The sequence below is a fragment of the Galeopterus variegatus genome, unplaced genomic scaffold, assembly GCF_000696425.1.
Source record: "Galeopterus variegatus unplaced genomic scaffold, G_variegatus-3.0.2 Scaffold9076, whole genome shotgun sequence".
NCBI lineage: Eukaryota > Metazoa > Chordata > Mammalia > Dermoptera > Cynocephalidae > Galeopterus > Galeopterus variegatus.
In genome coordinates this window covers 48893-63276 of record NW_007735187.1, presented here as the reverse complement: position 1 = coordinate 63276, position 14384 = coordinate 48893, and the positions used below count along the sequence as shown (strand labels likewise).

At 38.5% G+C, this 14384-nt stretch overlaps 1 protein-coding gene across 1 annotated transcript; it reads right to left on the bottom strand.

Moving 5' to 3' along the window:
- Positions 1-9273: 9273 nt before the first annotated feature.
- On the bottom strand, positions 9274-14110 carry LOC103609003 (GTPase IMAP family member 7-like). Its single transcript, XM_008593388.1, has 2 exons — positions 13987-14110; positions 9274-10343 (listed from the first exon to the last, which is right to left on the bottom strand). The coding sequence occupies exon 2, from the start codon at positions 10300-10302 to the stop codon at positions 9418-9420; it is 885 nt and encodes a 294-aa protein (XP_008591610.1). The 5' UTR covers positions 10303-10343; positions 13987-14110; the 3' UTR covers positions 9274-9417.
- Between the last annotated feature and the right edge of the window lie 274 nt (positions 14111-14384).

Here is a 14384-nt window from a genome sequence, read left to right as displayed (position 1 = left end):
TTCCTGTTCTTAAAGGAAAAGCTTTCAGCTTTTCCCCATTCAGCATGATATTGGCAGTGGGTTTATCATATATGGCTTTAATTATGTTGAGAAACTTTCCGTCTATACCTAACTTATAGAGGGTCTTTGTCATGAATGAATGTTGAATTTTATCAAATGCAGGTCATCATAGAGATGACCATATGGTCCTTGTGTTTGATTTTATTAATATGGTGTATCACATTTATTGATTCACGTATATTGAACTAACCTTGCATCCCTGGGATGAATCCCACTTGATCATGGTGAATAATTTTATGTATGTGTTGCTGAATTCTGTTTGCTAGTATTTTATTGAGGATTTTTGCATCTATATTCATCAAGGATATTGGCCTGTAGTTTTCTTTATGAGTGTATCTTTACCTGGTTTTGGTATCAGGATGATGTTTGCTTCAGAGAATGAGTTTGGGAGATTTGCATTTGTTTCAATCTTTTGGAATAGTTTGTAAAGAATTGGTGTCAATTCCTCTTTGAATGTTTGGTAAAATTCTGCTGCAAATCCATCCGGTCTTGGGCTTTTCTTTGTTGGGAGCCTTCTGATGACAGCTTCAATCTCTTTTATTGTTATTGGTCTGTTCAGATTTTCTATGTCTTCTTGGCTCAGTTTTGGTAGCTTGTATGTGTCCAGAAATTTATCTATTTCCTTCTGATTTTCAAATTTGTTGGTGTATAGCTGTTTGTAGTAGTCTTGAATGATTCCTTGTATTTCAGATGTATCACTTGTAATATCACCTTTTTCATTTCTAATTTGCGTTATTTGGATCTTCTCTCTTCTTGTTTTAGTTAGCCATGCTAATGGTTCGTCAATTTTATTTATCTTTTCAAATAACCAACTTTTGATTCGTTGATTTCTGTATTGTTTTTTGGGTATCAATTTCATTAATTTTTTCCCTGATCTTAATGATTTCTTTCCATCTGCTATGTTTAGGATTGGATTGTTCATGTTTTTTCTAGTTCTTTAAGGTGAAGTGTTAGGTTGTTCACTTGCCATCCTTCCATTCTTCTGAAGTAAGCATTTAATGTGATAAATTTCTCCCTTAGTACTGCTTTTGCAGTATCCCATTGGTTTTGGTATGATGTATCATTATTTTCATTAGTTTCAATATTTTTTTTGATTTCCTGCTTGATTTCTTCTTGGACCCATATGTCATTAAGTAGAATGCTGTTTAATTTCCATGTGTTTGTATAGTTTCCAGAATTTCATTTGTTATTAATTTCTAGTTTTAATCCATTGTGGTCTGAGAAAATACATGGGATAATTCCAATTTTTTTGAATTTGTTGAGACTTGATTTGTGTCCTAATATGTGATCTATCCTGGAGAATGATCCATGTGCTGATGAGAAGAATGAATATTCTGAGGTTGTTGGATAGAATGTTCCGTAGATATCTGCGAATTCCAATTGGTCTAGTATGTTGTTTAGATCTTGTGTTTCTCTGCCGATTCTTTGCCTAGATAATCTGTCCAATATTGACAGTGAGGTGTTCAGGTCTCCTGCTATTATGGTATTAGTGTCTATTTCCTTCTTTAGGTCTAATAGAGTTTGTTTTATAAATCTGGCTGCTCCAACATTGGGTGCATATATATTTATGATTGTTATGTCTTCTTCATGGATCAATCCTTTTATCATATAGTGTCCCTCATTGTCTCTTTTTATGGTTTTTAGTTTAAAGTCCTTTTTATCAGGTATAAGAATAGCTACTCCAGCTCATTTTTCCTTTCTGTTTGCATGGTAAATCTTTTTCCATCCTTTCACTCTTAGTCTATGTGAGTCTTTATGGGTGAGGTGGGTCTCTCGAAGGTAGCATATAGTTGGGTTCTCCTTTTTAATCCAGTCAGCCAGTCTGTGTCTTTTGATTGGGGGATTTAATAACATTAAGAGTTGTTATTGAGAGGTGTTGATTTGTTCCTAGCATTTTATTGATTATTGTTTGGATGTCTTAGGTGTCTTTTGTTCCCTTCTTTCTGATTTACTCTTTGTTTTCTGTATTTGTTGGTTCCTTGTGTTGTAGATAGCCTTTTTGTTTGTTTGTTTTCTCTTCATGAATGCCATTATTATTACACTAGTGGGTTTTGACTTGTCTTGGGTTTTTATGGCAGTGGTATTTATTTTTCAGGTACCAAACCCAGTACTCCCTTGAGAATTTCTTGTAGGGGTTGTCGTGTGGTGGTGAACTCCCACAGTATTTGTTTGTCTGAGAAATATACTATTTGCCCTTCATTTCAGAAGGATAGCCTTGTGGGGTAGAGTATTCTTGGCTGGCAATATCTGTCTTTTAGTATTTTGAATATATCATCCCATTCCTTTCTGGCTTTTAGGGTTTGTGATGAAAAGTCTGATGTAAGTCTGATAGGGGCTCCCTTATCAGTGATTTGATGCTTCTCACAGCTTTTAAGATTCTCTCTTTCTCTTTGAGTTCTCCAATTTGACTCTAACATGTCTTGGAGAAGACCTTTTTCGGCTGAAAATGTTTGGGGATCTTTGAGCTTCCTGAATCTGAAGATCTGTGACTTTTCGTATACCTGGCAAGTTTTCTGCCACTACTTTCTTGAATGTTTTCAATGCAATCTCCTTTTTCCTCCCCTTCGGGAATACCCATGACTTGGATATTTGAGCCCTTAAGGTTGTTGGATATCTCTCTCAGATTTTCTTCAATGCCTTTGATTCTTTTTTTTTTTTTTTCTGCCTGTGTTATTTTCAACAGCCCATCTTCAAGGTCAGAATTTCTCTCTTCTACTTCCGCAAGCCTGCTGTTTAAACTCTCTCTTGTGTTTTTTATTTCGCTGAATGAATTCTTCAGTTCGGCAACCTTTGCTTAGCTCAGCCAGCTCTGCTGCATTCTTTTTCAGGGCATTGGTTTCCTTGTACATTTCTTCTTTCAGACCCTGTATACTTTTTCTTGTTTCATCATGTTGTCTAGCTGAGTTTTCTTGTATCTCATTCAGTTTCCTTAGAATTATCACTCGAAATATCTTGTCAGACTTTTCAAGGGCTTCTTGTTCTATAGGATGTAGAGCTTGAGAGTTATTACCCTTTGGTGGTGTACTTTCTTGATTTTTCATATTAGGTATCTGGTATCTTTGAAGTTTAGTCTTTGTGGCAGGGGGTTTCACAGTCCACAGGTTTGACTCTATTGTCTGATTAGGATGTTGCTGGGGTTGCCAATTTGGTATGGCTACCTCAGTGTCTGCTCATTTGGCCACTAGTGCCTTGAGTGTGTGCTTGCCTTGGGTCTTGGGGCTCTCTGGGGAGTGACGTCTCTGGTCAGCATGCACTCAGCCCGGCTGCTGGGTCACGGGGCGATACCGCAGGGTGTGTGGTCTCTGTAGAGCTTCCGCTTCCCCTGCTGGATGTCTACCTGCTCTGTGCACACTGGGCCAGGCTGGGGATGGAGCCGGGTAGCAGCGGTGAGGCCTACCTGCTGGATCGAGTTGCAGCAGCCCTGCAGGGCATGTGGTCTCTGCGGAGCTTCCACCTCCCCTGCTGGATGTCTCCCTGCTCCGTACGCACTTGATGTTATATTTTTATAGTTGTAAATTGGTCGATCTGTGGGAGAAGGTGACTCTGGGGAACGTCTATTCTGCCGTCTTGACCGGAAGTGATTCCTATCACATATTTCAATAACAGGGATAATGCACACAAATTCTGGAACTAACACAGAACTCAATGAAAACCACCTTCAGAGAAAACTGGGGTTCAAGAAATGTTAAGATAAGTGACTGGACAGTATTTCATTTGTCAAGTAAAGAGGAAATGTCAAAATGATTTATTCAATTTACTAATTTTTTCTCTAGGTACGTCTTACCTTCCAAAATAGAATACAAAATTAAAAGAAGAGAAATCAACTCACTTAAGTTGTTGTGTCTTTTATAGAACCTAACACAGGCCTAGACACACACACAAGTTAAGTGAATTGATAATAATGGTTCTACAAGTCTCTGACGAAACCATTTCTCATAAATGGTTCCTAAATGAAAGGCGTCTTGATAGCACATGAATACTTTGCTCTCTAGAGATAATATTGCATCAGTAGGTCACAAGGAACTACATGTGAATATAAGAATTGCATTATGGCAAATAGCAGTTGGATCTAGTGGTCTAATTTCACATATACTATAATTATGTTTTCTCACAACCATTTTTCCTCCCATGTTGTCTCTACTCCGTTCATAATATTTGTAATTAACCTTACATTGAACAGGAGTTTGGGATGTTATTTTCTCCAGAGTTACCCAGCTCCCCATCTCTCTAATCTTCACTGACACAATAAACACTCTTGTCTATGTCCACAGAGAAGACCAAGGACAACTACAAAAGTCCAGCAGTCTGAGCTTGGGTCGTCTGGAATCAGTATGGGTGACCTGAGGTCACTCCTCAACCTTTGGAGTTTCTCTGTTTTAGCAAAACAGAACCTTTCATCTGCTCACTGGTAATGTCACAGTTTCTGAGGGTTAACTCATGCCACAGATTTAAGCTGTCAGGAGAGATTTTTTGTGGTGGCCAACTCCCCATCTCTCTAATCTTCACTGACACAATAAACACTCTTGTCTACGTCCACAGAGAAGACCAAGGACAACTACAAAAGTCCAGCAGTCTGAGCTTGGGTCGTCTGGAATCAGTATGGGTGACCTGAAGTCACTCCTCAACCTTTGGAGTTTCTCTGTTTTAGCAAAACAGAACCTTTCATCTGCTCACTGGTAATGTCACAGTTTCTGAGGGTTAACTCATTCCACAGATTTAAGCTGTCAGGAGAGATTTTTGTGGGAGTAGAAAACACTAGAGGGAATGACAAAAACAAAATTACACACACACACACACACACACACACACACACACACACACATAATAACAGTAATCCAGGAATGCTGTGAAAGAGAAAAAGGAAGTGGGCATCACAAGAGATTTATCAAGCAGGTTCTAGCAGAAAAGAGATGGCCTATTCAAGTTAGGTACTTGGAGGAAAATCTAATAAAAGAGCTTCCTAGAAAACTGTGGACATAGGGTATGGAAACGGCAAGGGAGGGTACGAGTAACAATGAGAAAATGACATTCAAGCCCTACAGGGGTGAACAAAGACTAGAACCCAGAAGGAGAATTGTGTAGAGAGGCCATCAGGAAAGGAGATGTGATCTTTGGCTTAGGGCTGCAGCTGGTCAGAGACAGCCCTGGAGGGAAGGAGGCAGGAGAACAAATACCCCGACCTGGCTTTTCTAACCCACAGAGGTCTGCTTGGGCTTCTCATGGGCAGAAGCCAAGAGAAAGTCAGAGAGCAAGAGATCCGCCTGACATAGCCCGTGTAGACAGCTTCTACGGTGAAGAGCTATGGTGAGGAAGGGCAGCGTGCAGATCTGCAGAAGCAGATGAGAAATGCATGGCACAGAAGAGATTTTTAAGTTGTAGTCAGAGGCATTTTAAGTTAGGATGGTACCTACAAAGAGAAAAGAGAGAAAAACAAGTAGAAAATTTACAGTTTCCAGATGTCTGTGAACCACAGACCAATCTTGCTAGAGAAGCTTGATACGCAGTACTTACAGACATGGACTAAAATAATGCACGTTACCAGTGGTGCTCACACAGTGTGTGCAGGATTTCTGGTTTGAATTTTCCTAAATCGAGTCTTTGAACTAGATATATGGGATTATTCCCTGATTATCCAATTTTGTAACTTCCTAAATTTGTTGGTATTTGTGAGGAGGGGCTGTGGGGAGTGGGGGATGATGGTGAATGAGCCGGCAAGATGTTAACTGTTCCAGTTAGCTATCACTACATAACAGACCATTCCAAAACATGGTGATTTAAAACAATGATGATCATTTCTTATTCTCATGAATCTGTGGTTTGGGCAGGACTCAGTGGGGAAGGCTCATCTTTGCTCTTTGCAGCTTCATCTGAAGTGGCTCAACGGGCAGCTGGAGAACCTATTTTCATGTGGCTTCACTTGCATGGCTCGCAAGGTGATGCTGCTGTCAAATGGGAGCTCAGCCAAGGTAGTGGGTTGGTCAAGAGTTTCAGTTTTCGTGATATAATAAGGAATGTATTTGGTCTTTGGCCTTTGTTTCTGGTTCTTGGTACAGAGTTCCTGAAAGCCTTGGAATTTCCTGAGAAATAGGTGTGTCCTTTGTTGTTCACAATGAGCTGATTTTGATCAAACCTGAGTTTTGGCAAATGAGGTAACTTAGAGTGGAACATCTAGATAGCTTCAGGATGGGGCTAATCACCGGAAAGATGAAACGCTTAGAGGTTTGGAACATTTAGCCCCACCCAGCAAACTCCGGGAAAGGGTAGGGTCAGGGCTGGAGATTAAGCTTGTTATAAACTCATAAACAAGATTCGCTGAGCTTCCAGGTTGGTGAACACATCCATGTGCTGAGAAGGGAGTAGACCCAGAGAATATAAGGATGCTTACCCCACCCCCATACCTTGCCCTATGCATCTCTTCCATCTGAATGTTCCTGAGTAGTATCATTTATAATAAAACAAGAAACACAGGTGAAGTGTTTCACTGAGTTCTGTGAGCCATTCTAGTAAATTATAAAACCTGAGGCAGAGATTGTAGACACCCCCAATTTATAGCTATTCTGTCAGAGGTACAGGAGGCCTGGACTTGTTATTGGTATCGGCAGTGAGGACAGTCTTGTGGGAGTGGGATCTGATGCTAAGTCCAGGAAGATAGTGTGAGAAGTGGATTGAATTGTCAGACACCTACCTAGTGTTGGAGAATTGTTTGGGGTGGGCTAGTCTGGCGCCTAAGGCCATGGAGCCAGCTTGGCACAGGGGTAGGCCTGGAGCTTGTGTCTGTAAGGGTGGCCCAAGAGCCTGGAGCTGCAGATGGAGATCTGGCAATGGGATGGGCCTGGGGCCTGGGGCCTCAGCAGTCAACTTTATCTAAACTAAGCCAAGAAAAAGAGAGAAGATTCAAATAAAATTATAAATGAAAGAGAAGTCATTACAACTGATACCACAGGTATACAAAGCATCTTAAGAGACTGGTGTGAACAATTACAGGCCAATAAATTGGAAAGCTTAGAGTGTCAACTGAAATTAAGGCTGTCAAGGCAGAAATAATTTTGTAAAGTTTATTGGGAGCCAAATGTGAGGATAGACCCAGGACACGCCATCCAACAGTGTCAGAAGTGCTCCATGGAAGTCTGTTACAAATAACAAAGCCTTTACAGACAGAAAAGGCTGAAGAAAGAAGAAACAAAGAACAAACAGAGGTTGGTCATTTCAAAGTTCTCTCTTTTGTGTAAGAATTAAAGCAGAGGAAACTTTATTATCATATTTATTGAAGATTTAAGTTGGCCTGTTTGGGAAATTGGCTCATTTCTCTTTTTCCTGATTTCTCAGAAGATCAAACCACAATCTATCTGATGTGGAACTTAGCAGGGGTGACTCCACTTTGACTTTGTTCTGGTCTTTGGGGGACTAGTGCAGGGAACTTAGTCCAAAACAACGGCCTCCCATCATTTTCATTTAACAGAAGAAAATAAATTCCTAGACATATACAACCTACCAAGACTAAATCATCAAATACTGAAAATCTGAACAGATCAATAATGAGTACGGAATTTGAATTCACAATCAAAAACCTCCTCCTAACAAGGGAAAGAAAAATAAAAAAAGCCCAAGACCTGAAGCCTTCACTGGCAAATTATAACAAACATTTAAAGAATAATTAATGCCAATCCTTCTCAACCTCTCTCAAAAAAATGAAGAAGAGAGAACACTCCAAAACTCATTTTATGAAACCAGCATTACCCTGACACAAAAACCAGAGAAGAACACTTCTTTTCATTCTTTCCTATTTTTTTCTTCTTTCCAATTTTCCCTTTTGGATGAGAATGTCTATCTTACGCTTGACCCATCATTGTATTTTGGATGCATATAATATATTTTAATTCACAGGCTCACTCTGTAGAGCAATTTGCCGTAGAATGAATTATATCTTGAGTCTCACCCATGTCTGATTTAGATGATATTTAGATGAGACTTTGGACCTAGATTTTAAAATTGATGCTGAAACAAGTTAAATCTTTTTGGGCTCCTGGGATGGAATGAATGTATTTTTCATGTGAGTAGGACACGAATTTTGGGGTGCCAGGAGCAGAATGCAATGGTCTGAATGTTTATGTTCTCCCAAAATTCATATGTTGAAACGCTCATCCTCAAGGTGATGGTATTAGGACATGGTGGGGCCTCAGGGAGGCAATTAGGTCATGGGAGCAGAACCCTCATTAATGAGATTAGTGCCCTTGTAAAAGAGGCCTGAGAGAGACCGCTTGTTCCTTCACCATGTGGGGTTCGAGTGAGAAGACGGCTGTCTATGAGGAAGTGGGCCCTCACTGGATACTGACTCTGTGGGTGCCTCGAACTTCCCAACCTCCAGAACTGTGAGAAATATATTTCTGTTGTTTATAAGCCAGACAGTTTATAGTATTTTGTTATAACAGCCCAACGGAAATGATATGAGTATCTTAAAGAGATATCTGTGCTCCCATATTCATTGCAGTATTATTCACAATAGTCAAAATATGGAAATAGCCCAATGGATTATTAATATTCCATTAATAATCATGGAATGTTATTCAGCCTTAAAAAAGAAGGAAATTCTGTCTTCTGCAACAATATGGATGAACCAGGAGGACATTATGCTAAGTGAAAAAAGCCAGGCACAGAAAGACAAACACTGCATAATCTCTCTTACATGTGTAATCTTAAAAGTCTAGAAGGTGGTTGCCAAGGGCTAGAAGGTGGGGGAAATAGGGAGATGTTGGTGAAAGGGTACAAAGTTGCAGTTGTGTAAAATAAATAGGTTCTAGATATCTAATGTACTGCATGGTGACTATAGCTAATAATACTGAATTGTATTTTTGAAGTTTTCTAAGAGAGTAGATCTTTCCCCTCCGTCAAAGTTCATGTACTGGAAAAGGGTTGATCTTACATGTTCTCACTGTACCTCCCTCCCCCAAAAGTAACTATGCAGTGATGGATATGTTAATTCCCTTGATTTTTTTTTTTTTTTGGTCCTTTTTGAGACCAGCTGCACCGCGCTCAGCCAGTGAGCGCTGTGAGCGCGCACTGGTCATCCCTACATAGGATCCAAACCCACGATAGGAGCGCTGCTGCGCTCCCAGCACCGCACTCTCCCGAGTGCGCCCCGGGCTTGGCCCAGTTAATTCCCTTGATTTAACCATTTCACAATATATACATATATCAAAACATCACACCATACTCTTTAAATATACACAATATTTATTTGTCAGTTACACTTTAATAAATCAGGGGTAGGGGAGGATAATGCCGTAGCCATCTCTGGAAAATATACACCACTACATTAACAAAATCAGAGTAGATTAAGAAGAAAGAATAAAATTTATATTACTTGAAAAAGAAATGCCATATTTTTGAAAGCTTGTCCTTAATCCAGTCAAAAATACATTTAAATATATTGCGCTCAGCCTCTTCCCTTATACCTTTTTCTATTTCTTCATATTTCGTCCTTATCAATTTTAATTTTTCCGCTTTTTCTGGCTCTGGTTTATGAGCATATTTCTCTTCTACTAGTTTAATTTCCTTATCTAACTGGTCAGAGTAGGTTTTCCTCAAGATCTCTGTCTCTCGTTTCAGCTTTTTCTCTACGTCCCTGTATATGGCGTCAGAAAAGTACATCCCTCCGTTGATCAGCACCATCTTGTCTATCAGCTCCACCAGCTCCTGCACCTGAGCTTCCTTCTCAGCCTCCCCTGCTCTGTTGTTGAAGGCACAGTAGCGGCCCCCACACTCCTTGATGATGCTTTTCAGGTTCTCACCGGCACTGGCTATAAAGGCATCTAGGCTCTGGTCCTCCAGGTCTTCTTTGCGAGTGAACAAGATGATCATGTGCTGCATGGCTCGCTTCCCAAAGAGAGACTTAATCAATGTAATGGTCATCTTCTCCTCCTCCGTGTAGCGACCCAGCTGCAGAACCACGACAAAGGCGTGAGGTCCTGGGCAGGACAAGAGGACGCACCGGCTGACTTCCTCGCAGGTGGCTTCCACGCTCTCCCTGGTGTCAAAGAACCCTGGGGTGTCAACAATGAGCAGGTCTCTCCCCTTCCATTCCCGGGATGCTCTTTGACATTCTTTCGTAACAGCGTGGGCAGCAACTTTAGAATCAAAGACTTTCTCCCCAAGGATGGTGTTTGCTGTTGCACTTTTTCCACTTCCAGTTTTCCCTACCAGAACGATCCTCAGAGAGTGGTCCTTAGAGAAAGAGCCAGCCATGTTCACGTCCACAGACTCTGCAGCTGAGGCACGTACACCACCTTATGGAAGGGAGGGACAGAAAAAAAGGACAATGCAGGTGAGTGAGAACCATCCCCAACGCTATTTTCTTCTTTCTTTTTCTCCCTGTAAATTTGCAATATTCTCTTATCCATGAGACAGAAAAACGAAACAGTCCAAATACTATGGAAGAAATAACAGAGAAAGTCATCAAGAAATTTCCCCACAATAGAGTATCAGGTCCAGATAGTTTTGCAAGGTAATTCTATTAAACCTTTAACGGGCTGATAATCTCAATGCTACTTCAACTGTTCCTTACCATATAAAAAGAAGGAAAACTTTAAATTCTTGCTATGAAGCATCTGTAATATTGATCCCAAAAGCTAAGAAATATTTCACCAATAAAGAAAGCTGCAACTGTCTTATTTGTGAATATTGACACAAAAATCCCAAGTAAATTATCAAGCACTAATAGATAATACAGCACGATTGTGATTTATTTCAGAAATACTAGGATGAGTCAATATGAGAAAATATGACAACACATCCCATTAGTAGATTAAGAAGAAAATTACCTAGATGTGGAAAAGATATTTGACCAAATTTAACACTGATTCATGTTTAAAGCATTTCATAAAGTATAACTTAATAGACATGTCCTTTACATGATTGTGTATACATATAAATTTTAAAAATTTTGTCATTTTTTTTTCCTGGAGCTAAATAACTTCATTATAATGCTCATCTGGATGGGGGAAAAATTTTTTTTTTCCTGGAGCTAAAAAAGTTGATTATAATGCTCACTGGGATGGGGGGTAAAAAGCAAATTAGCCTAAACAAAAAAGAAAAAGAACAAGAGAAGACAACCAGAGAGTAAAACATTAGTCTTTGTAATTAAAGCAGTATGATGTTGGTGAGTGAATAGAAAGACAGAACTGTGAAACGGAAAACTCAGAAATATGCCATTGCTCATATTATACTTATTTATACTCAATTCAATTCTATTATGTTACATGTACATTTCATAAACCAGCATCTCATGTCAATAGTAAAAAAAGGGCCGGCCCATGGCTCACTTGGGAGACTGTGGTGCTGATAACAGCAAGGCCATAGGTTCGGATCCTTATATAGGGATGGCCGGTTAGAACACTTGGGAGAGCGTGGTGCTGACAAAACCAAGTCAAGGGTTAAGATCTCCTTACCAGTCATCTTTGAAAAAAAAATAGTAAAAAAAAGATGGACAATTTTATAAGCGACATGAGGATAACTATATAACCATAGAGAAAAAGATAAAATGGCATCTATTTTCTCATACCATAAAAATTCCAAATAGATTTGAGATTTAAATATGAAAAATTAACCCATATAAATAATAAAAGAAACATGAATAAATTCTTTGTAACCTGGGAGTGGGGAAAATGTTTCTAAGACTTAAAGTAGTATAAAGAAAAGGCTGATAAATTTAATTATATGACAATCCAAAAAATGTTGAAAAGCAAAAAATACTACAGACAAATTAAACATAAATAACAAACTAGGGAAAATATTTTTGTAAGTTATATCAAAGAGAATTCATTTTCCCATTATATGAAAAATATCCAAAAGTAGAGAAACAAAAGGCCAACAACTTGAGAAAAACTTGAATTGCTTCTCTGCCTTTTGGCTGAGATCAAGTGAAAGAAAATTGATCAAGAGATATAAAGAGCTGATAAATTTAATTATATAACAATCCAAAAAATGATGAAAAGCAAAAAATACTACAGACAAATTAAAACATAAATATCAAACTAGGGAAAATATTTTTCTAAGTGAAATCAAAGAGAACTCATTTTCCCATTATCTGAAAAATATCCAAAAGTAGAGGAACAAAAGGCCAACAACTTGAGAAAAACTTGAATTGCTTCTCGGCCTTTTGGCTGAGATCAAGTGAAAGAAAATTGATCAAGAGATATGAAGAGACAGTTCAAAGAAGACAAGAAATGCAAATGCTCTTTGGATATATGAAAAAGATGTTCAAATTAACTCATTATGAAAAGTAAATTAAATACATAGAGAAAATAAAACAAAATAAAATTACACTGAGATACTATTTCTCAGCTATAGGTATAGCAAAAATCCATAATTTTGCCAGCATTTGTGTTGGTAAAGGTATGGGGGAAACAGGTCGTCTCCTCCGTGAGTAGTGAGAATGGAAAAACAGCCGAACACCTAAGAGAAGTTAAAAATATCTTGCAAAATTATACATGCATTTGATCTTTGATTATCAATCTCAATTTTAGGATTTATCCCAAAGCTACACTGATAAAAATAGAGAAGGAGGTATGCACGAGGCTATGTAATCAGCACTGTTCGTTACAGTGCAAAAGCACTGTTCGTTATAGTGCAAAAGATCAAAAACACATCACGTGCCCATCATTAAGGGACAGTTGAATAAACTAAGATATATTCACCCAGTGAAGTGTTATCCAACTGTAAAAAGGAATGAGAAATATCTCTGCTTACCAGTATGGAGAGATCTCTGAGATATATCATTAAGAGAAAAAAGCAGAGTGGAGAAAATAATGTATCGTTTACTACGATGATATAATAAACAAGAATATGAGTTATATATAAATAATTTTTCATGTGTATGTGAAAAAGCAATGGCAGGATAACCTGAAAACTAAATAAACAAAAAAGTTACTTAAATGGGATGGGAGGAACAGGGTAAAGGGAACAGAGATAGAAACTGGAAACTAAATTTCTCTGAATGCACTTTGTTTTTGTAGATTCGATCTTGAAACAGTTTAAATAGTTTACATAAGTATAGAAGAAAAATTATATTTAAAAACAACTGCAAAAATCAAAATGAAACAAATGAACCTAATTGTATTTTGTGTGGTTGATGAACCACACAAAGAATTGGTCCAGGGGCTTGAAAATGCAGTGATTTCACTGTCCATGCCTAGTGGGACATACCAAAAGGATAAAAAAGAAAAGAAAAAACTGCCAAAAATCTCAGTCTTTTTTGGGAATCATATCGTTAGTTTTGTGGGTGTGTGTACAGTTCTGGAGTCCATCTAAAAGGCATAAACAATGGTCAGCCCAGTAGCAATGAGTGCTCATGACGCCCAGGTTGTGATCTTCAAATACCATTTCCCACCAAAGAAATTAAGGCTTTTGAAACAGAACGTCTTTTAATACCAGAAAGCAGGGATGCTATCAAAAATTATTAGGGTCCTATCAAAAGGACTTGGAAGCCACCTTGAAGAGGCTCCAACTGGACAAAGATGTGATGATTTGAGCATCAGCAAGAAAAACAATTCCAATGTATTGAAATATATCAAATATATTGAAATGCAGTTGTTCACAGCAACATCATCTTCCTAAAAGAAGTTAATTGCTCCTTTTGGAGTGTGCTAGGATTTGTCTTATCTTTCCTATATGTCATCTTCTAACTGTATCTCATGAAAATGAAAGAGTTGCTGAAAGGAAGTTTCTTTGTATAGGATTATTTCATCTAATAAATGAATAAAAATGGTAGAATTAGAACATCATCATTTGACACTCCTTAATGAAACAATGAATGCATTCTAGGTGATCATTAATGTCTACCAACACCACAAAAACAGAGAAAACCGAACACGTGCCTTCGGATGGAAGTTTACAAAAGCAACTATGAAGTATTCCCACCAAAATGCTCACCTTCTTTTGGAAGAGTGAATGAGTTCTTGAGTTTTCTCCAAGAAAGCTGTTGGAGCTGGTGCTTTTGCTTCCACTGTGAGGCAAAAGTATTTGCACCTCCAAGACCTCTGAATCAGGAAGCTGCGATTGGGTGGAGCCAGTGAAGAGACTGTCTGCCTTTAAAGAGACAGAAATATTGTTCCACACTTTGGTGGGTGCTTCAGTTTTGCCAAGTTGAAACCTTTTTGTTTATGTAAAATCTATTGAAAAACATGTCCTGGTCTTGGTTTCCTACAATTGTGTTAGAAGAACAAATAGTTGCCAAGTTGAAACGTTTTTGTTTATGTAAAATCTATTGAAAAATGTGTCCTGGTCTTGTTTTCCTACAATTGTGTTATATTTTTATGAGAGTCATGATT